General features: G+C 39.4%; 1 protein-coding gene across 1 annotated transcript in view; it reads left to right on the top strand.

Annotated features, from left to right (window-relative positions):
- Positions 1-22,406, top strand: part of EPB41L4A (erythrocyte membrane protein band 4.1 like 4A) — a 445,595-nt gene that overhangs the window by 279,432 nt on the left and 143,757 nt on the right. The window contains exons 8-9 of the mRNA XM_082243130.1: positions 13,450-13,538; positions 17,286-17,349. Of these exons, the coding sequence (XP_082099256.1) occupies positions 13,450-13,538; positions 17,286-17,349 (153 nt within the window). The remainder of the gene's footprint in view (positions 1-13,449; positions 13,539-17,285; positions 17,350-22,406) is intronic.

The raw sequence follows: 22,406 nt of genomic DNA, 5'->3' as shown, positions 1-22,406 counted from the left end.
TACCGGGCAGTCCAATTTATAGCTTTTAGTGCTGTTGTATTTTGAATGACAATTGCGCGGTCATGCAACACTGTACCTAAACCAAATTTATGTAATTTTTTCCCCACAAATAGAGCTTTCTTTTGGTGGTATTTGATCACCGCAAGATTTTTCCTTTTTTGCTAAACAAATAAAAAAAGACTGAAAAGTTTGAAAAAAAAAACGTTTTTTTTGTTTATGTTATAAAATTTTGTAAATAGATAAGTTTTTTCCTGCGCTGATGAGGCCGCACTGACAGGCACTGATGAGCAGGCACTGATGGGGTGGCACTAATATGCGGCACTGATAGGCAGCACTGATGGGCACTGATATGTGGCACTGGTAGGTAGCACTGATATGCAGCATTGGTGGGCACTGATAGGCGGTGCTGATGGGCACTGATAGACAGCATTGCTGGGCACTTATAGATGGCACAGATGGGCACTGAGAGGCGGTACTGATGGGCACTGATGGGTACTGATAGGTGGCACTGATGGGCACTGATAGGCAGCACTGATGGGCGGCACTGGTGGGGAATAATGGGCACTGGTGGGTGGCACTGATAGATGGCAATGATGGGCACTGGTGGGCAGCACTGATGGGGAGGGCACTGGCTGGGCTCCTTGACATAAAAATTTGCAAAACCCACCAATTTATTCTCTAGGGCCTCTGTTACAAAAATATATAAGGTTTGGGGGTTCTAAGTCATTTTCTAGGAAAAATAACGATTTTTACTTGTAAACAAAAAGTGTGCCAGAAGAAGGCCAGGTCTTAACGTGGATAATGGCTAAAGGTACTACTTGGATGTTGCGCTTCTCTATGTGGCCAGGCTGTGAAAAAGTCTCACACGTGCTATCGCCATACTCGGGAGGAGTAGCACAATGTGTTTTGGGGTTTCGTTGCAAGTATGCCTATGCCATGTGTGAGAAATAACTTGTTAATATGACTAAAGTGAAAAAAAAGAAATTCCTAATTTCCCAAAGAATTGTGGGAAAAAATTACAACTTAAAAAAACTTGCTTCTTACTAAATACCTTGGACAGTCTACTTTCCAAAAAGGGATAATTTGGGGAATGTTTCTACTGTCCTGACATGTTAGGCCTCAAGAAATGAGATGGACCATCAGTACATCAGGTATGATCAATTTTCAATGATTGGTACCATAGCTTGTGGACACTCACTTTCACACAGACCAAATAATATACACTGATTTGTATTATTTATACCAGGAGTGTCCAAACTATGGCCCTCCAGCTGTTGTAAATCTCTGACATTCACAGACTAGGCATGATGGCAATTGTAGTTCCTGAACAGCTGGAGGGCCATAATTTGGACATAGCTGATTTATACCAAAGAAATGTAGCAGAATAAATGTTCGTCAAAATGTATAAAGATAAATTACTTATTTGCAAAATTTTATAATAGAAACTAAGAACTTTTTTCATTTTTAGCGCAAAAAATAAAAACCCAGTGGTGATTAAATACCACCAAAAGAAAGCTCTATTTGTTGCATGACTCAGTAATTCTCGTTAAAAGTGTGAGAGCGCTGAAAGCTGAAAATTAGCCTGGGTAGGAAGGGGGTGAAAGTGCCCAGTATTGAGGTGGTTAAATCACATTACAAGATCTGCCTGTGTATGGTCTTATACAGTACATCAGCCACAATGTGTTAACAATAATCATTTATTATGGTTTATAGATACAGTATATGGCTTCTATGGGTTACGGCATTAACAAAGTATTATCATTATTCTCTCTATTGCTTTATTAAATGGCTGGTATCACATCCGGGTGTGCACTTAAGTGTCGCTTTGATATGTTTTTCATGTGCATAGAACATTTTTTTTCTGTTTTTGTTGCAGTATAGAAATATATACGATCTACTGTCTCTGTGTAGTAAAAACACATAACACAAAAGGTAAGGGAAAATCCCAAAAATGGACTATCTCAGTACCCAAAGGACCCAGGATTATACAAATAGATGAAAATATAATTTGTATTACAAAATCATAATTTAATAATGATTACGGTTTGATAGGAGCCTTATTTGCTATACAGTGGTATATGGTCGTTTATAATTATGTTTTTTATAAAATAATGATTTTGTAATAAAATTATATTTTTATCTATTTATATAATCCTTTGTCCTTTGGGTACCGTGAAAGTCCATTTTTGGGATTTCTTTTCCCTTGCCTTTTGTGGTCTTTATTAGTAAAAACACATGGTAACCCTCATAATTATCGCATAGAGAGAAACTTAAGCTCTTCATCTGAAAATGCCAGTGGTCTGGCTGTCATGTGTATCCGGTGGCTTTAATACTTTCTGTGGCACTGACCTGGAATAAGAGTGCAGATTAGGAGTTCTAATTTCACACAGACTTTTTATTCTGACAGTGATGCAAATAATTTCTGGCTTTAATTTATACAAGCAGATAACGTTCATGAAGGGGAAAGGAGGACTTTGTTTTTGTAATGAACTGCATATGAGATTGAGATAGATTTCATAAGCCATTACTAAATGCCTCAGTGCTACGAATAATGAAACATTGAATTCATGCATGTCAGGGGCCCATGTCTATCTGACTAATAATGGCACTGTAATTGCTATACCCAGCTTCTGTTAAGTATTAAAAAAAACAATAATTGGACTTAGAAACCAATAAAAATTATATATTTCTAAGCTACATTTTAAAGCACAATAAATTGAAAGAGATACAGTGCAATTATAGACCATTTTGCTGAATTCATTCTCATTCATTTTGGTGTATAGAATTGTCTGACATTTATCAACCACGTTCTATGTCTTGAATATAAAATATAAAACAATTTAGTTTGCCCAATCATGTCAAAAAAGAGACTGAAATAATTTGGACATATAAAAATATAATGAAGGAAATATAACATAAACAACAAGAGACAAGATGTGAATAAATTCAAATGTGCTGAACTCTGAACTGGAAATACATATGTTGGTACTGGTTTATCTGTCTAAAGGTATGTAATACTGTGCAACCAGTCTTGTGATCCAGTCTCCCCTACCAGACATCATAGCCAGGGAAATTCACCACTTCTGCAGGACCCAGCATTGGCTTATTGTGTGGGCTAACTTGTGATTCTGCTATCTTCTCTTGCTATCTGTTCATCCTTTGGTGGGGTACAGGAGTTTACAGGTAGCTGATATAAAGAAATTTAAAAAATGTATTTTTTCCCCCTAGAAACTAATGTAAAATAACCAAAGTGAGAATACAATTCTGTCAGCTTGCAATAACAAACATGAGTAAAGAATTTACTAAAACCATATCCCCAAAAAAGCAATAAATAGAAGTGGGTGCCAGATGAGTATAAGCAAGACAAAAAGTGTAATTTATTAAGTATCACTTACATATTTATTAAATTACACTTTTTATCTTGCTTATACTGATCTGGCACCCCCTCTTTTATTTGTTGCATGCCTTTGAGGGGATCCCAATACCCATTTAGGAGCTGCCGGTGAATGTATGTGTCCTTTCTTATATCAAGAGTACCATCCCTCTGCAATAGTCTTCAGACTATTGCAGACTGTTTGGCCAGTGGAGCGCTGACTCACCTTCTATTCATTAGTGAGGGACTTTGGCTGTTGTTATATCCCCAAAAAAGCCTTTTATGTCCTTATAAAATAATGTCAATATATGAGGTCTGCTTTACAGGTGCTGTTCCCTCCCCACTATGTTCAAAAGTGAAAAAAGAGTTTTATCTGGAGTTCAGCTTTAAAATGTTACTAAACCCACAACAGAAAAATCAGCCTGTATATGTAGTAAAGCATGCTTGTTATACTCACTGTGGAACCAAAGGGGTTAATCCTCCGCATTGTGTAAAAAAAAAAAGCAATTTGATCTGGTCTTCTCTCCCCCCCCCCCCCTTCTTTCACTGTCCCCAAACCATCTCCTGATAGAACAGAGCATAGGGGACAAACTGCACATGTTCAGTTTGGTGTGTATTGCTAGAGAGTTTTTTTTTTTTTTTTCTTAGGAGGGTGCATGTGATCAGCACAGGGCCAATCAGCACTGTTCAGACAGATGGTCAGGGGTCCTGCAGCCTCATAGAGTGGTCAGAACAGAATTAAAACTCCTCCTTTAATCAATTTAAACCTCCTCCTAAGCTTTAACTAGACACTGATAGAAGTCCCAAGACTGCTACAGTATATAATGCTGATGAGAAATGGTACTTGGCAGATACAATTTACTAAAACTATTGCATTTCTGCGATCCCCGTACGGGCCACCCAAAAAAAAAAAAAAAAAAAAAACTATTGCATTTCCATGTTCTGTGTACTGTGGGAGATCTGATCTGATCTAGTTTATGCAGGGTCCTGGGTTTAGTAACACTGTAATTATGATAATCACACTTTGGGTGTCTGTCAGTTCACTTCTATGGGCAGGCTACATCCTCTTACATTCTAGTCTATGTCCACAGACAAGAACAGAACAACTTCCTTTTTCACTTTTGCGGACAGAAATGGATATAAACGGATGATGTCTGTGTACATTAATTTGTGGGCAAGAAGCATATTTTTTATTTAGGCCCTGTTCACACCTGAGCGTGTTTAAGCTCATAAAACTCTCCTCTCTGAAGTCTCGGAATGCCCAACAAGCAAAATCCTATTCATTTCAATGTCCCCTGTTCACAGATGAGTGTTTTGTCACCTGAAGTGCAAAAAAGTACATGAGCTTCATTTTTGGCAGATTACCAGCTTTTGTTAGATTGCAATTTCTGCCTCCAAACACCTGCAAAGAACGCCTGAAAAACACCCAAAAATGCCTGAAAACGATAAGCTCAGGTGTGAATGGAGCCTTAGGCCCCTTTCACACAGATGGGCCGTTCAGATTCACCTGTCCGTTTTTCAGGCGGATCTGAACGGATGCCCAATGCATCTCTATGGGGCATCGGATGTCAGCGGAGACATGTCCGCTGACATCCGATCCGTCAAATCTGGACGGATGAAAACCCTATTTTTCATCCATCCAACGGATTGGATCAGATGGGATCGGATGAGAATGGACAGAAGGTCAGTTCTCATCCGATACCCCCATAGAGAACAGCGGGACCTGACAGCTGTGTCTCCGCACACAGGGCGGAGAAATAGCTGCCATCCACCTACTCAGCGGGGGATCGGCGGATCGATACCCCGCTGAGAAAAACGGAGTCTGCCGACAGACTCCGAAGGGTATAAAGGGGCCTTATACTTTTGTCTGCTTATGGCAGTTTTTTTCAACAATTAAAAATAACAGAAATATGAAAAACAGTTGTGAACTAAACCGAAGACAGATGTACAAACTAATGTAAAATAAGTGTGTTTTCATGACGGCACTGACGGTGCTTTTGGCAACTAGTGTAGTCAGCTGAGGGAGAGGAATACCTAAATTGCATTCACACTACCCTGTACAGTAAGATGCAGCTTTTTACCATGCAGCTTCGGCAGGGAGCCGTGCAATGTGCGTTGTTTTTTTTTTTTTTTTCTTGACCTGCATTTTTCTAGGAAAATGAAAAATGCAGTTCATCCTACACAGTGTGAACGAGTCCTAATAAGAAATTCAGACATTGTGTCAACTACTGGGATTTGTAGCTGCCTCATGTAAAATTCTGCTCATATAAAATATTTAATCTTGTCACCCTCTAACATTGCAGCTGTGTTTGGACAGTCAGAAATATTAGTAACAGAAATCAGGGGTCTCTATAATAATGACATTTTTCTAGCACTGTAAGAGGTACACACCTAGAGCCCATATATTACCAGCAAGGGGCTCCTGAACTGACTTTCTGGACATTCCAGGATAAAACCTTCCGTATGAATGCCTGCTGTTTGTACATCGGTTATTAACCCACACAAAACATGTTAACTTAGCTAATGTACTAACCACTAGGCAAGCCCTGATTATTTGTTTTCTTATGTTAACAATGCATGCTTAGCTGACATTAAAATAGTAATAAATTCCATTATTAGAGTGATTCTTGTGTGTTCATATTTTGTGCGTCCAAAGTAAATATTAGGGGATATAAATGTTGCAGTGGGGTTTTTACTACTTACTACTTCCAAAGCTCTCCATTATTCTGCTTCTTTTCCCCATAATTATCTTTTGTCAGCTGCTCCTGGCAATCATATTAGGGCTTCTCTACATGCCTTTTTTCCTTCCTTTTCAGATGTTAATGGTGGTTATGTTGCAAATGTTTTTTTATCAGGTTAGGAAACGTAAAGTGATTTTAGAGTTTCATTTTTTTTCTTTAAAAATAACAAACATGCTATACTTGCCTGCCTTGTGCAGTGGTTTTGCACAGGGCAGACCAGATATTCATATTCTCGGATCCCTCGTCGGCGCGCCTGGCCTCTCCCTCCTGTCGAGTGCCCCCAAAGCACGCAGCTTGCTATGGGGGCACCTGAGCCAAGCCACAGCTCTGTGTGTCCTTTTTCCTCATTGTCCAATTTACTTTATTTGACAGAAGCAGGAGCCATTGGCGCCACTGCTGTGTCTCAGCCAATCAGGGGGGAGAGTCTCAGACAGCCGAGGCACTGGGCAATTGCTGGATCAAGATGGGGCTTAGGTAAGCATTAGGGGGGGCTGCTGCACACAGAAGGTTTTTTCTCTTAATGCATAGAATGCATTGCAAAAAAAAAAAAAAAAAAACGCGCCTTTACACCACTTTAAAGCTGACTCTGCACTTAAACTGCCCGAGTTCCCTCCCCTTTTACAAATAGTCTAATGTTAGTAGGTAAAAAATGTACCTGTAAAAAAAAAAAAAAAAAAAATTATACAACCCTACCCCTGCCTTCCACAATTTTGGAAGTGACTTCATTGTTCTTCCAGTAAGATTCCTGTAAAAAATGCATAGCAGGCCAATCAATATAGGCTTGATCTCATGAACTCCTGGTCCTTGCCGGTGTATGGGGGTCCACGAATTGCGCCTTTGTTAGCTCAGGGTATAAAAGAAGAAAAGGCTCCTCATCGTGTAGACGGTTAAAAGAATCCCTTTATTGTATAAACCTCTCTCAAATACAAGTAAAAACACTGCAAAATTACTGCAATATAAAATCAATGAGTGAAAAAACTGGTGCCCTTATAGACTTTACCAGCCTCGCGGCTGTCTCCGGTGTCTGTATGTGAGACTCGCGCCGTACCCGGAAGTGGGGAGATGGCGTGCGGTTCACCAGAGGGCCCAGAACGAGGCAGCGTGCGATACAACTTGATGCGTTTGGTCATAGAAATTACGTCATCGGAAGCTTCCGATAACGTCATTTCTTTTTTTTTTTTTATTTATCATTTTATTTTGCGTTTTCAGAGAAATCATTACAGCATATATAACACCATATTAAATCAGTGGGTTACAAAGACATTATCCACATCAATTTTCTCATCACTGAGGTCTGATAGAATCCTCTAGAGATTTCCAATTCATTAATATATAGTCATTTATCCAATCTTCAACTAAGGCAAGATATTGTTAAGACAACAAGTCCCTTTCTCTATTCCTACTCTTTCAATCCTTACCTCCCTTTACTTCGTTATGCTTTTTTAATTTAAATGACCCTTAGCTCCGGATCTTGCCTTGTTCCCCCTTCTTCTTCCTATCTGGTCATTCCCTTCCTTGTCCCTCCACTTTTCTATAATACCCCCCCCCTTCCCCCATTCACCCCTCATTCATACTTGCTATCATACCCTACAACAACCAAAAAACAAAAACAAAAACAAAAAAAAAAAAAAAAGAAGGACCCGGAGGGGAACATTCCAAATAGTTCTCCTCCCCTCCCTCACATCTCCTCCCCCCTCAACAGAGTAGAGGACGCCTTCCCTCTCACGTAACTTCCGCGTTCTGAGATAATGGTGCCCACAATTGTTTGCCCGCCTCCGAGGATATAAATAAGTTCCATGTTCCCCATGTCTTTTTATATTGTTCCTGTTTATATTGTGCGGAGAGCACTAGATCCTCCATTTTATTAATGTGTTCTAATTTTCTTACCCACTCAAACACCGAAGGGGCTTGTCTTTTTCTCCAATGTTGGGGAATGCATGCTCTTGCAGCATTCATCATGTGTGGCAGTACTGATCTTGTGTATTTCCTCTCTGTCTGCCCTGCTATCTGTAAGAGACAAAAGGCGGCCTATCCCTCAATTTTAAAGTCTGTTACTTTTTGGACTATATCACCAATCTCTAGCCAAAATTTTTTTATCTCTGGGCAGTTCCAGAAGATGTGATATATTGTGCCTTCCCCTTCTCCACATCTCCAGCACCTATCTGATTCTTGGATGTACCACCTATGCAGCTTGTCTGGTGTATTATACCACCTAGTCAGGATTTTATAATTTATTTCCTGAATTTTAGTGCATTTAGTTGGTCCAAATATTGCCCTGAACATCCTCTGTTTCTGTGTGTCTGTTATATCAATATTTAGATCCACCTTCCATTTTTCCAACCATTTCAGATTCGGTTGGTCCAATGGAGTATTTAACATTTTATATAAAATGGATAATGGGCGATCTATGCCTCCTGTTTTCTCACAGAGTTTTTCGAAATGTGTCAGTGGTTTCTTAAATTTTCTCAACTCCGGAAGCGACTCCAAAAAGTGTCGCAATTGGAGTGCCTCCCATAGGAGTAGCCTATATGGTCTCTCCTCATCTGTTAGTCTCCCGATTGAAGGCCACACCTGTTGGCTCGCAAAAGTTTTAATACCATCTTGTCCTGTTTCCCATAGTTTTTTAAAATGCTGTCTCTCTAAGCCTGGTGGGAATTTGGGGTTTCCCAGGATCGGATACAATGGGGATTCAGTTGAAGTTAAGTTTTGTCTCATTGTCTGTTGAAACCCTATTCTTATTGTATTCCCTATCAAGGGGTGTATCTTCAAGGGTTTAGGGAGTATCTTATAGCACCAGATTGCTCTCTTTAGTGAGACCATCGTTTGTGCTTGTTCCAATTGGACCCATCTTTTTGTTTCCCGATGTTGCCACCAGTCCAATATTCTATTTAAATGGATGGCATGGTAGTATCTGCGCAGGTCAGGTACACCTAATCCACCCATATTTTTGGGAAGTGTTAGGGTGTTACGTGCTATACGTGGTTTTTTACCCGCCCAGATATATCCACCAAACACACCCTGCACAGTTTTAAAAAAACTATTAGGGATTTTGACTGGTAGCGCTCTCATAATATATAAATATTTTGGCAGGATATTCATTTTAATTAAATTTCCTCTTCCAAACCATGACTGAAGACCTCCCCTCCATTGTTCCAAAATTTTATTTTGTCTCTCCAATCAGGGGGGTGAAATTCAGTTCATAGATCTGGGCTAAATTTGCGGATATGTAAGTCCCTAGATATTTCACTGCTTTCTCCACCCATGAAAATCCAAAATTGCTCTTTATTCTATCCTTTTTTGCTTTTGATATTCCCACACCCATTGCTTCAGATTTCCTATAGTTTATTTTAAAATTTGATAATACTCCGTACTGTTTAATTTCCTCTAGGAGTACTGGCAGCGATATTTCTGGTTCTATCAATGTGAACAATAAATCATCTGCGTATGCTGCAGTCTTATATTGTTCCTTACCTACCATGACTCCTTTTATATCCTGATTCAGTCGGACTTTATTCAGGAAAGGTTCTAGTGTCAGCACAAATAACAGGGGGGATAATGGACACCCCTGTCTTGTGCCATTTTTTATATTCAAGGGTTCCGACAACACCCCATTTGCTTTTACTCTTGCGGTAGGGTTAGAGTAAACCCTAAATATTCTTTCCCGCATTATTTCGCCTACTCCTATATACTTGAGCACCGACTGCATAAAGGTCCATTCAACTCTGTCAAAGGCCTTTTCTGCGTCGGTGCTCAGTATGATGCAGGGTGTTTCTGCTTTGGTAACTATATGAATTAAATTAAGGACTCTTGTAGTGCTGTCTTTTGCTTCCCTCGCCGCCATGAAGCCAACTTGATCTAAGTGTATTATTTTAGGGAGTACCTTTGCCATCCTTACCGCTAAGATTTTTGTAAAAAAATTTAAGTCCGTATTCAGGAGCGAAATGGGCCTGTAACTTCCGCAGTTCGAAGGGTCTTTACCCTCTTTCAATTTTAACGTTATATAAGCCGTTAATGTATCCCTGGAAAACATCCCGATTACGTCATTTCTATGATGAAACGCGTCACGTTGTAATGCACGCTGCCTCGTTCTGGGCCCTCTAGTGAACTGCACGCCATCTCCCCACTTCCGGTTATGGTGCGAGTCTCACATACAGACATCGGAGACAGCCGCAAGGCTGGTAAGGTCTGTAAGGGCACCAGTTTTTTCACTCAATGATTTTATATTGCAGTGACTTTTTATTGCAGTGTTTTACTTGTATTTGAGAGAAGATTTTACAATAAAAGGATTATTTTAACCATCTACACGATGAGGAGCCTTTTCTTCTTTAATACCCTGAGCTAACAAAGGCGCAATTCGTGCATCCCCATACACTGGCAAGGACCAGGAGTTCATTAGATCAAGCCTATATTGATTTCTGCTGGCGTATGCCAACAGGAATCCATGTGATCTGGTAAGTGAGCCATCTTACCATTCGGCACTCGAGGTGAAGTGGAGGGTCACACCACTACTGTACAAGCATATGCACTTTCATTGGCACCCGTTATATTTGCACTGAAAGGACTTTATTGCACTATTTGCACTTTTTCTTCTTCAGCACAATACTACGGACTATATAATTTTGTTTCACCTTGTGAATATATATTGCATTTTATGGACGTTATTTACAGATTTTATGGATTAATATGAGTAATTGTCAGCACATTATATTGCACTTTATGGATATTATCCACTCATCTAGAGATTATTGTTGATCTATATGTGCACTTTATTATAGGGATCACTGATGGTGAAATTCTTGTTGCCTTACATTTATATATTTTTAGAAGCATTTGGTAATTGTGACATTTCATATTATTTATCATATATTATTTATTATATGGGCACAAGGTAGTAATACCTTAACACTTATTTTTTTCGTATTGTCACACTATATATGCAGTAGGGTTATATAGCCCTCCATTATCAGGGGTTAGCACAGTTTTTATTCATTTACCATCCTTTAACTATTCCCACAGTTTGAACTAGCGGCTTCCCTTCCTATACTTAATATCCCAGAGGTGTGAGTGATATTATATTTACATTTCTAAGCTATCATTTAAGCCTGGGGGGGGGGGGGGTGAATGGCCCTCAGTTCCTAAATCCATTGGGTTTCTCTCTGCTGAATAATTTGATTAAAATTACCTCCTCTGGGGTTAGGATTGACCGCCTCCAACAGCCAGCATTTTAAAGATGTACTGTCTCTATTATGATTCAAACATACGTGTCTGGCTACAGGAGCCTTTAGATGGTATGTAGAAATATCTTCTATGTGATCCTCAAGCCTTTTCCTAACTGTCCATATCATATCGTCTTTCCGATATAATAGGCTTCACATAAATATGTCAGAACATAAACACCTACAAACATGTGTTGCAATTGGCCTGTCCCTTACATTTCAGGACTTTGCCATTCGATAACGTAAGGGAGTTGTCTTCAACCATATATCTGCAGAATTTGCAGGTGCCACATCTCTTCTTAGCTCTTAATTTGCTGATATCTTTCAGTGTGGTGTTTTCAGGGAGACATCTGCCCATCTATGGCCTCCCTATAGAAATACATGCTCAACTCTGAATTATTTCATTGAGAAATAGCTACTTTTATCCAGTATGGCTTTGGAACAAGTGTTAACAATTGTTCCGCTGTGTTGTCTATTTCAGTGTGTTCACGCTGAATATTCTATAGGTGAATTGTTTTACAGTTCGTCTTTGTTTTCACTTGTACCATGTGTTACAAGCCCAAGGAAGCATTCCCTAATAAACTGCTTTGATTTATTTTACTTGATTTCTTAGCTTCATATGAGCTGTCTGTGTGAATAGTTATGGGTAGAATAAATGTATTCCATGTATTCAATTACAGATATGAAGTTTCCTCCAAAGTAAATATTTCCATTTCATTACTATTATCTCAGGGACTTTCCTCTGTTGCTACTGTTACTGCTTTTTAACCTCATTTAATTCTTTATTGACCGTAGACTGTTAAAGAGAAGATCCTTTTTAGGTATTCATAATGTGTGAATGCTTTTTTTCTTTGCTGAGAATCATAAGAATAGTACTGTATATTATTATACTTTTATTAAGCTTAGTGAATATACTGAAAAGCTGCTGCTCTGAAAGGGAATGATTATGAAATGAATGCTATGGCTTATATTGATGAATGGTAGACTCGGTTAGTTAGCGTTACTTTTAATTGCCACTGGGTATATTCTATGCCTAAAAGTAATTAAAATGTTACATTCCTTGTATGTTAATCATTTATATTGCTTGTCTCTCTGTAATGCTGTATCTGGCATGATATTTAAATTTTGAGAGGATTGTGATAAATGAAAATTTTCCACTACTATTCCCTAGGAATGTAGTAGTCACTCCACCAGAGGTTTCCTCACATTGCCCATCCGCTGCCTCTCTCTTTTGCCCAATTCTCTGTTTGTTTTGCAGAGAATGCATCAAGAGGAGTGAGTCACGGCTGCTTGGCTTCGTAATGACTGGAGGCAGTGCCTTAAACCTCAGTGTGGATGTTTCAATGCTTGAGTTGCTGGGTGGTTTAACTTTCTGGCATCCTCCCAAAGTAAAAATTCTAATTTTGGGTAGACTTACCATTTAAAAAGGAAATGTCTACTGTATACAGGCTCTGAGTGTTCCTCCTCCATCCCATGTTCTAGTTTTGTAGTAAGTTAAATGAAGTTTAAGTCAATACACATTGTTGTGGTAGTCTACAATTTCTATTGAGCTTCATTTGTACACAATGCAGGGAAGGTAAGTTGTTGTTTTGCCCATTGCAATAAATCAGGTAGGCTCTGAAATTTGGGAGGGCCACATTGGATCCTTCCTAAAGTTGGCCATATGCTTAATTATTTCTTTTTTTCATCCTGAATGAGAGAAATCCATAGATTCCCTCACTGCCGGCAATTTGATAGCTGGAAACTGAACAGTGACCTCCGTTTATTGGTTGCGGTCACTGGCCAACTTTTTTCTGCCCAGCTCCTTGGATTTTTTAATTGAAGTTTGTCCAGGAATCGGCTGAAATTTGAGCGGTGCACGGCCAGCTTAAGAATAGAAGTTTTGATAGGGACAGACTGCCATCCCACTTCCTATCTGTTTCTACCACTGTGTTTTCATAAACGCATGCATTTTGTATGAGACATAGGACACTACAAGTTATGTGGATTTATCTTGACAACATTGATTGTATTATCTTAAGCAGTTTAGTGTCTATAGTTAATTGCAGCACTGCTGAATGTTATTGGTAGAGTCATATTTTTATGTTTTAATGACCCGTAATTATATCTTTTTTTAAAGGGAGAAAACAACTCTGAATATTTTCTAGGCCTAACCCCTGTGGGGCTGGTGGTATACAAAAGTAAAAAGCAAGTTGGGAAGTATTACTGGTAAGTTTTCATACAAGTTGTTTCTCATGACTTAAACTAAAGTGCATTTATCCTTTTTTGTCCCCTTTTCTGATGAAAACCTAACCTGTTATCCTAAAAGACATACTACCTTGATGCAATGGTTGCGGCTACTGATGTGCGTTACATCCCATGCCACAAGACTTCTGTGTCCTAGTCAAGTCTTCTCAGTAGCTCTCCATAAACTCCTATCAGGTGGTGCCTCCAGCCTCTTAAATTCTGTATCCTGTGTACCTTTGACGTATGTCAATAAAGAATTCATCTTCCTAGCAGCTGGTGATGTGCGGCCGATTTGCCCTTAATTTCTACTGTTGCAGAGGTGGCGAGCCGGGGTCAGCACCCACAGCACTGGGATTGCTCACCTGAGCGGTGGTTGTCTTCTTATTTTAGCCTCTTAAACCTCACAAGAAGTTTTTGCAGATGCACTGCACAGGCACAGCTGGGACACTGAAGACCTGGGGTGACTCATGCAAACAAACATTGGAGCTCACAGTAGTTAGTAAGTATGTATCGGGGGAGGGGGTATGGTGGGCTAGGCTAGGTCAAGGAAAGTGGAAAAGGGATAATCGTTATTAGGTTTAAAACCAGTGTACATACAAATTATTCCTTATGAGTTAAAGTTCAGTGCATTTATCCTTTTTTTGTCCCCTTTCCCTGACTCCAACCTAACTTGTTATTCAAAAATACATACTTACCTTGATCCAGCAGTCGCAGCTACCGGTGTGTGTTACGTCCCGCGCCACAAGTCTTCTGTGTTCTGTTTATACATTTGCAGTAGCTCCCCATAGAGTCCTATGGGGCCGTGCCCTCAGCTTTTCTTTTGCTGATGCACTGTGCAGGCACAGCTGGAATACTAAAGACTTGGGGTACCTCATATTAACGAAACTCTGGAGGCCACAGTAGTCAGATTGAGGTAAGTATGTATTTGGGGAGGGATATGGTAGACTAGATTAGGTTAGGTCAGGTAAAGGGTTGAAAAGGAATGTGTGCTTGGTTTTGAAAGCAGAAAACAGACAAGCAGCTAAATGGAGAGCTATGCATATTTGAGAACTGTTTTATTTGATTAAAAATTAGAAATTCTTTTGGGCCAGTTTTGGATCCAGGCACTCCTGTATATAGCAAAGCCAGTCCCTACATCTCCACTGTAGTGCTAATACATCATGGTTATTTAAAACTCCAAGCTTGCTCATTAGACAATGAAGGAGCAGCAGAACACTAATAATTCATGTGGTCTCTAAATGAATCTTGAATTATAAAAATAATGCCATTTATCTGCTCACTCTGCTCTTCCCTCTTGCCGCTATGGTGGTCCCTTTGCATGCAGCATATCCTGATTACTTGTACTGTGTTTTCAGCCAACAGTGTGCATACTGTTGTTGGTCTGCAGTGTAGGCAAATTGTTGACATGGCACAGTCATCTTGGTGCAATAATATTTTACTTAATCAGGGCAAAATGCAGGTTCACTTTAAAGAATAAGTACACATTTGGACAAAATGCCAATTTTTGTCCCTTTGCCCTAACCTAAATTATTCCACCCTCCCCCTTCACAGATCTATACTGTGATCCCAAAATAGTGGCCTCTGTTACATTCATGAAACGTTCCCTCTCCTAGCCAGCCTGCACAGTGAAGCCCCGTAGGCTTCTATGGGGCCTTTTTCTGAACCAGAAGATAGAGGTAGAGAAAATCCATTGAAGACTGAGGCTGTACTGCGCAGGTGCGGCTAGGAAAATAAGCCTTTCAAGTTCAACACTGGTTGTAAACAATTTCATAGAGTCCTTGGATGTTGGTAAGTATGCATCTGTACAGGGGGAGAGTAGGATCCTTTTGCTTAGGGTAAAGGGGAAAAAAGAATGAGTGCACTTTGTCTGATAATAACATTTTACTTAATGTAAAAGCAGAACGTTGCAGCTTATAGGATTGCTCTGTAGAGGCAAAGGCTTAAGTAGAGAACACCAATTGATTAAATCTATTTGAAAATTTCAGTTTCTGGCTGTATGTTTTTTGTTTTTCCTTTAGTGGATCAATATATTAAAGACGAATTAAATTATTTCTGTCTCGCATGCAAACATTTGGACTTTTTGGTTTAGTAAATCAGCTCAATTATTTCTTTCAAAGATGCCCATGAGCAATATATGGGGGACATATAAACACTAACATTCACCCCTTTTCCTGCAATTATTCTTGATCTGTAGATCAAGTCTGAGTGATTGGGCAAATTCATAACTAGCATACATAACCCCTTGCAGCTGGAAGTTATCTTTATTTTGCAGCACCATTTGTTTTGCTTTTCTATTTCTGCTGCTTGAGAATGGAATGCAGATATTTATTTAGTGAGATAGCAGCAGAGATAGCAGCAGTATTTCAACATCAAGTTTGCTTCTTGCATTATATTCTCCTGGAGATGTTTTTTTGTTTAACCTGCACCTGCTTCTGTAACTTTTATATGTACAACTGATATTGTAGAAACTTTTTGACAATTTTGACATTTGGTTTTCAATAAAAGTAACAGATAACATATATTAATTTATGATAAGCAAATGTTTGGTTGCCTAGGCTTGTTACAACCTGATCTAAATACATTCTACTAACTAAAACAAATAAAATTTGTGGTACTTACCTGCCTCCTCATCACACAGTTTCCCCAAGCGCAGCACTGTGGGAAACTTGTGCCACCATTTAAGCAAAAATAAATTTGGATTGGCGCATGATGTCGTTGGTTGGGCAGCAAAGGAGATGGTAGAAGCCAGCCACTGATGCTGTTATGCACCTTATCTTACACATTTGCTGTATCACATTACTTCTCTGGGAAAGACTTTCCCTCGCGATCTTCTTGGAAAGCTTTTTTTTTTTTTCTCTCAAACAGATGAGTGTAATATCATATGGTGCATGTGAAAGTTGAGGTGCATGATGTAATGCTGCTCATCCTGTACATGCACTATACATTATACTTATCTATAACGAAAAAAAAAGTCAAAAACTTTTTTTTAATGGAGATCTTGCAGTTCAGGCTACTTTACAATTTTTCTTAAAGTAGAACTGTAGGCAAAACTTTTTTTTTTTTCCATTTTGGATAGAGTAAGGTAGGGTTATAACCCCCGTTCTTTTATTTTTTGGGATCTCTTCCCCATTGGGGAGACTTAACTTCACTTCCTGCCCCATGGCCAAAACAGGAAGTGAGAGGAAATTCCTGCAAATTAAGGGAATCCCTTGGGCACCCCCCAGACCACCAGAACCAGAGTCCCCATTGGAAGATTTCCCCTGTATTACCTTTCTGTGGACAATCCAACATTTTCTCCTACTTTCACTTTCAATGATGATGATAAACGGGACAAATAGAGAGGAGAAATCTCACTAATTGGGGCACAGACGGCAATAAAAGCTGACAGGTGTTCTAATCCCTCTCCACTCTATCCAAAACTAAAAAAAAAGTTGTACCTTTAGTTATACTTTAAGACCAGGAAGTGGGAATCGAGTAAAGGTAAGTAATAGAGAAAATATTTGTTTATCTATCACTATAGGGTAATTTCACGTCAGAATGTTGTGAATTTTTGTGAAAGGGAGTAAAGATCCACTTTAAACACATCGGTGTAAATGGTTTCTAAGGGGGCCTTTATTACAGAAGCCAATGTACAAAATCAAATCTAACGAATAAATTTCAGTTGTGTGTTTATGCTTCTTTTATGTGTACTTCCTTTTACGTGACTATTTACTTTGATCTTCTTTGTAGGCCAAGAATCACAAAAATACATTTTAAAGAGACACAGTTTGAACTAAGAGTCCTTGGAAAAGATGTAAGTGAAATAAATGTTAATTCAATACATAATGTGAAATGTGAATTGCATATGTGTTTTAATTCCTGCTGCAGTGTGCTGTAAAAGTATAAACTATACAACCCATATGTGTTTCAGCAACATGTTTCTTGTTGCATGTATAAAGGAATATATTTTTCTAATGTATATTTTTCTTTTTTTTTTTTTTTTAAATAGTATGATTTTGTACATATACTATCTGATTGATAATTGAGCCACATATAGAATAATGTGTAACGACTTAGGTGTTTGTATCAGAAATCTTCCAGCATGATGGAACATATGCATAATAATGATTTATTGTCATAAAGTATATATTTAAAACGTTTGTAGAAGAGAGAAGCTGAATTTGACAAGTGTCAGTCTCTGGTCATTTGTCATTGTGAGGATGGGCAGGTCTAGCAGTCACTACTTGTATGAAAGGCATTTTGCAGTGTGCTGTTTTCAATCTTTTTATTTATTTCAAATGAGAATAAAAAGTTTACATAGAAGCACTTCAATGAGTATTCTTTAAGCATACATTGGTGTATTACATAATCATTAGGGTGCATAGCTCACAAATATACAAGAGCAAGTAAGGCTCGCCAGCCTTGTATTAGAAACATGTAAACAACATAGGAATTGGTATTGGATACATTCCTTGCATATTAGGTATCAGCAATGAAGTTAGAGAAGTTATGATAGGGTGAAAAACCGAATGAGAGAGAAAAATTAAGTGTTTATGGAGAGAGAAAATACTAAGAAATATTATGGAAGGGAGAGGAGAGAAAGGGTGGCCAGGTTGGTTTTAAAGTCCATGCGAATCTCCCAGTATGGGTAGTAGCGAACATCAAATTTCCAGGAGGCAACAATCAAAGCCCCTTGAGAGAAAGTGAGTAGCCCAGGGTTCCTAAACTTAGGCTGGCCATACATGTTCAATTTTCTTGTACAATTTTCTGTTAGATTTACCACAAATCACATAATATGAGGTCAAAGCTAAACAACACTTTCACTTGTATCCAATTAGGCAGGTCTTTGTACTACATAGTTGAAGGTAAATTTCAAGAAAATTGTACAGAAATTGTATAATGTATGGCCAGCCTTAGTGGAATTTAGGTAAAGTGCCCTTTAGTTTAGCTGTTAGTTTCTCATTAATCATCACCCGTTGCATCTGGGATTTAACCTCTGAATTTAACCTCTGATATAAGGTAGCACTTAATCAAGCTTTTACTATTATCTGTTTTGTGGTGGTCAAAACCTGGGTCACAAGAGTAAATAGTTGCTTGGGGATCCTGTCAGGATTCCAGTTAAGTGCTTATTATGGTACCATTGGTAAAGAATTCTATAAAAGAGTTCCAAAGATAGCATACACTTGTGATGTGTTATGTACCACCGGGCAGGACCACCAAAAAAATGGAGTCATGTGCCCAGGTCTTAACAACCACAGGAGCAGGTCAGCTGGGCACCAGAGTTACCATGTCTGACAGGCACCATATACCACCTAAGTAATTCTTTATAATTGGTCTTGACTGCTGCTGCGTCCCATGAGCTAGACTTTTGGTTTGCCAGATTTAATCCCACTCATCATTAGGTGTATATGCATCTTTCTATGAGGCACCTGAGCCGAGCTGTATCTCCATGTGTCCATTCAGACATGGAGCTGCGGTTCGGCCTCGCTTCCTCTTCCTGATTGGCTAACTGACTTTGATTGACAGCAGCGGGAGCCAATGGCACAGCTGCTGTGTCTCAGCTAATCAGAAGGGGAGAGCTGAGGGACTCAGGGATATCGCAGGATAGAGGGGGGGTCAGGAAAGTATTAGGGGGGCTGAGGGGGGCTGCTACACACAGAAGGATTTTAAAAAAAACCTTCTGCCTTTAAAACCCCTTTAAGTTCTAATGGGATAGGAGATAGTCTGTCCCCTTGTAAATGGATTGTGGGTGAAATAATGAAACCGCTCTGTGTGAGGAAGTTTGTCATTTGGAGGTCTGCAAAGAATTTCATGCCGTTGGGGTAAAGAAGAGCATGGATGCGAGTCAATTTTAGGTCAATCCAATGCTTGAAAGCCTGTGGTGATTAAAAACCGGAGGTGAAAGCAGGATTGCCTAAAATCAGTATTAGTGATAGGTGTGGAGAGAGCAGACCTCTGGAGTACTTAACATCCTCCCAGATTTGTAGAGAATGTCACAAGATAGGATTAGGGAATGAGGACCCATCTTGTGGGTGAAGCCATAGCAGGTTTTGTATGGATAGTGGGGCACAATCGACTGCCTCTAATGGAGCGAACAGTGGAGTTTCATTATTAGCGTGATATTTCCTTCATTGGACCAGCTGTTCAACATGATAGTTTCTCTAAAAATCTGGGATACCTGGGCCTCCTTTTGTCCAGATTTGGAAAATGCATACAAAAAGAGAATTGCCCAGCAGGACTTTATATGAGGTGGACCCAATAGTCATGACACTCAATGTTGAAATATATCTAGTTTGTGTAGAACCAATATACAAAGTAATACAACATGAATGTTTGACATACACAAAACAGAACATAGTCATAAAAATATTAAAATGTCTCGTAACAGTAACAATATGCACATCAATACATATATCTTGGTAACTCGACGCACGTTTTGTGGGTCGCATTGCCCACTCGTCAGGAGTGTAAGTGTGCAGGCAGGTCTGGAAAGAAATGAATATTGTTATAAACATGCAGGGTTGGTGGCTATTGGAGTATGAATACTCAAAAAATAGAACCCATGTGGGGAGACAACATACTCACAAATATAGCCGCGTCATTGCGCTTAAAACCAGTGCTTCCATACAGCGGCGGCCAAATAGTACAACATGGGAGCTGAGGGGGCAGGATCCAGAGGCATTGCAATCGACTCAAGGAGAGTGATGAGAATGTGTTGTAAATGTATCAAACACCTGGCCAGTCTCTAAATGGAAAAGTATACATGTGGATAAGTAAGCAGTTTCCTGTAGGATAGCAGCCAACAAATGATAATGGTCATATATATTGAATGCATCAGAGACCTGAGTATAGACCAGGGAATGAAAAGAAATAACCAAAGGGTGAAGACAGGTGCCCAGGTAGATAAAAGTAACCCAAGTGAATAAGGATGAAAAGATTGGTAATAAAACTGAGTAAAACCAATAAAAATAAATCAACATAAAGTGCATATGTGAAGTGATGCAATAAAGACATGAGAAGGAAAAGAGAAGCGGAGGAAAGAGAAGAAAAAGAAGTGGAAAGTGAATAGAAAATGCTGTGAAACAAAGTGGCTGTGTGCTTACCATAAAGAAATAAATGCTGTTGTTTGGTATGCATCCTGTGTTGAAAGATTGGACTGTCTGATCACTCATCCTCACCTTAAATGTCTTGCAAAGCATCATAGGTCCCGCCCCCAACGTCATGTCTCAGGTGTTTTGATTGCAGACAATTGCCTGCCATACAGCATGTGAAGCCATATGTGGACACCTGCGATAAACACAGGCATCCATTCACCTGGGTGATGGTCTCGCCGCAAGTAACAACGCATGACGCCGCAAAGTGGACGTACTGCGTGCATCGCGGGACCATGACGCCAATGCACAGGTGGCCCCACCCGAATAGTCAGGAGGGGACAGCAGGGGAGCAGGGCTCCCCTAATAGTGCATCGCGGCTCCCAGTCAGGCTGGAGGCAACCACCAGGGGGAGCACCTAAAGCCAAGGACTGTATCCCAGCATGTGTCAATGACAATGTTGAACAATCATCATAATTGTATATAGTATAATGATGCTAGTGTAAGATTTGGAAAATGATGTGCTTCAAAAGCCTAGGTTTGTGAATGCGCCATATGAAGTGCATTACCTGATTTTGAATTTTTAAGCATGACATGTTAGCTATCTATTTACTTGGCATAATATCATCTTTCATATTATACAAAAAATGTGGGTATATATTATGTTTTTTTTTTTCTTTCTTTTTTTAATTCATTAAAGTATATTTTTTCCCAATAAAATTGTGTTTGAAAAACTGCTGCGCAAAAACTGTGTGAAATAAAAAATTTAAACGATCGCCTTTATATTCTCTAGGGTTTCTTCTAAAAAATACATAAAGTTTGGGGGTTCTAAGTAATTGTCTATCAAAAAAATACTGATTTTAACTTGTAAGCAACAAATGTCAGAAATAGGCTGGGTCAGCAAGTAGGTTAGTATTACTGAAACCTTCAGTACAAGAGCGTTTTTTTTGTTTTTTTTTTTATTCAAGGCAGCAATGAACAAGTTAATAGAAAGAAAATCCCATGCTTTCCTTGTTGTCCTGTACACTGTAATCATAACAGAGACTAGATTGAAATGGAAATTTTATCTACATCCATTTAGAAATCTCGAAATGAAGAGAGGCCTATTTGTGACTGCAGAGTACATGACAAAGTGTTGGAGCCTGGAGCTTTTTGTAATAAATTCATAACTGACATACAGATGTAACAGGGCTTCTGCAGTAAATTGTGTATAAACAAATTACTTACTGGTAAACAGAAGTGCTTGTGATTGAGGGTGGCGTGATGGAAAGTAGACGAGACAAGTCATTTTTTGTGCTTATGTCTGTAATTGCTTATACTAGCTATACATGCAGAACTTTATTGATAAAGCATTTCTAATGCACTGTTTCCAAATAATTCTAGCTGCATTTCTCTTTGTAACAAATATCATTTTTGCCTACCACAACAGATGTGCAGTTGGGGAAAAGCAGCTTAAAGTGGTTGAAAAGGCACTAGGTTTTTTACTTTCATGCATTATATGCATGAAGGTAAAAAACCTGTGTGCAGCAGCCCCCCCCCCCCCATGACTTACCTGAGCCCCCTCTTGATCCAGCGATGTCCACGAGAGCCTTGCCTTCTCCAGGGACTCGCACTCCTAATTGGCTTTTAGAAGCAGTGGGAGCCATTGGCAATCACAGCCAGGAGATGGAGGGGGGCAAGGCAATGGACACACAGAGCCCCGTGGGTTAGAAGCATGTCTGCTTGGGTGCCCCCAGAGCAAGCTGCTTGCTCTGGGGGCACCCGGCAGGAGGGAGGAGCC

This window comes from Pelophylax lessonae (assembly GCF_965119305.1).
Source record: "Pelophylax lessonae genome assembly, chromosome: 1".
NCBI classification, from domain to species: domain Eukaryota; kingdom Metazoa; phylum Chordata; class Amphibia; order Anura; family Ranidae; genus Pelophylax; species Pelophylax lessonae.
This window is presented reverse-complemented; position numbering and strand designations above follow the sequence as displayed.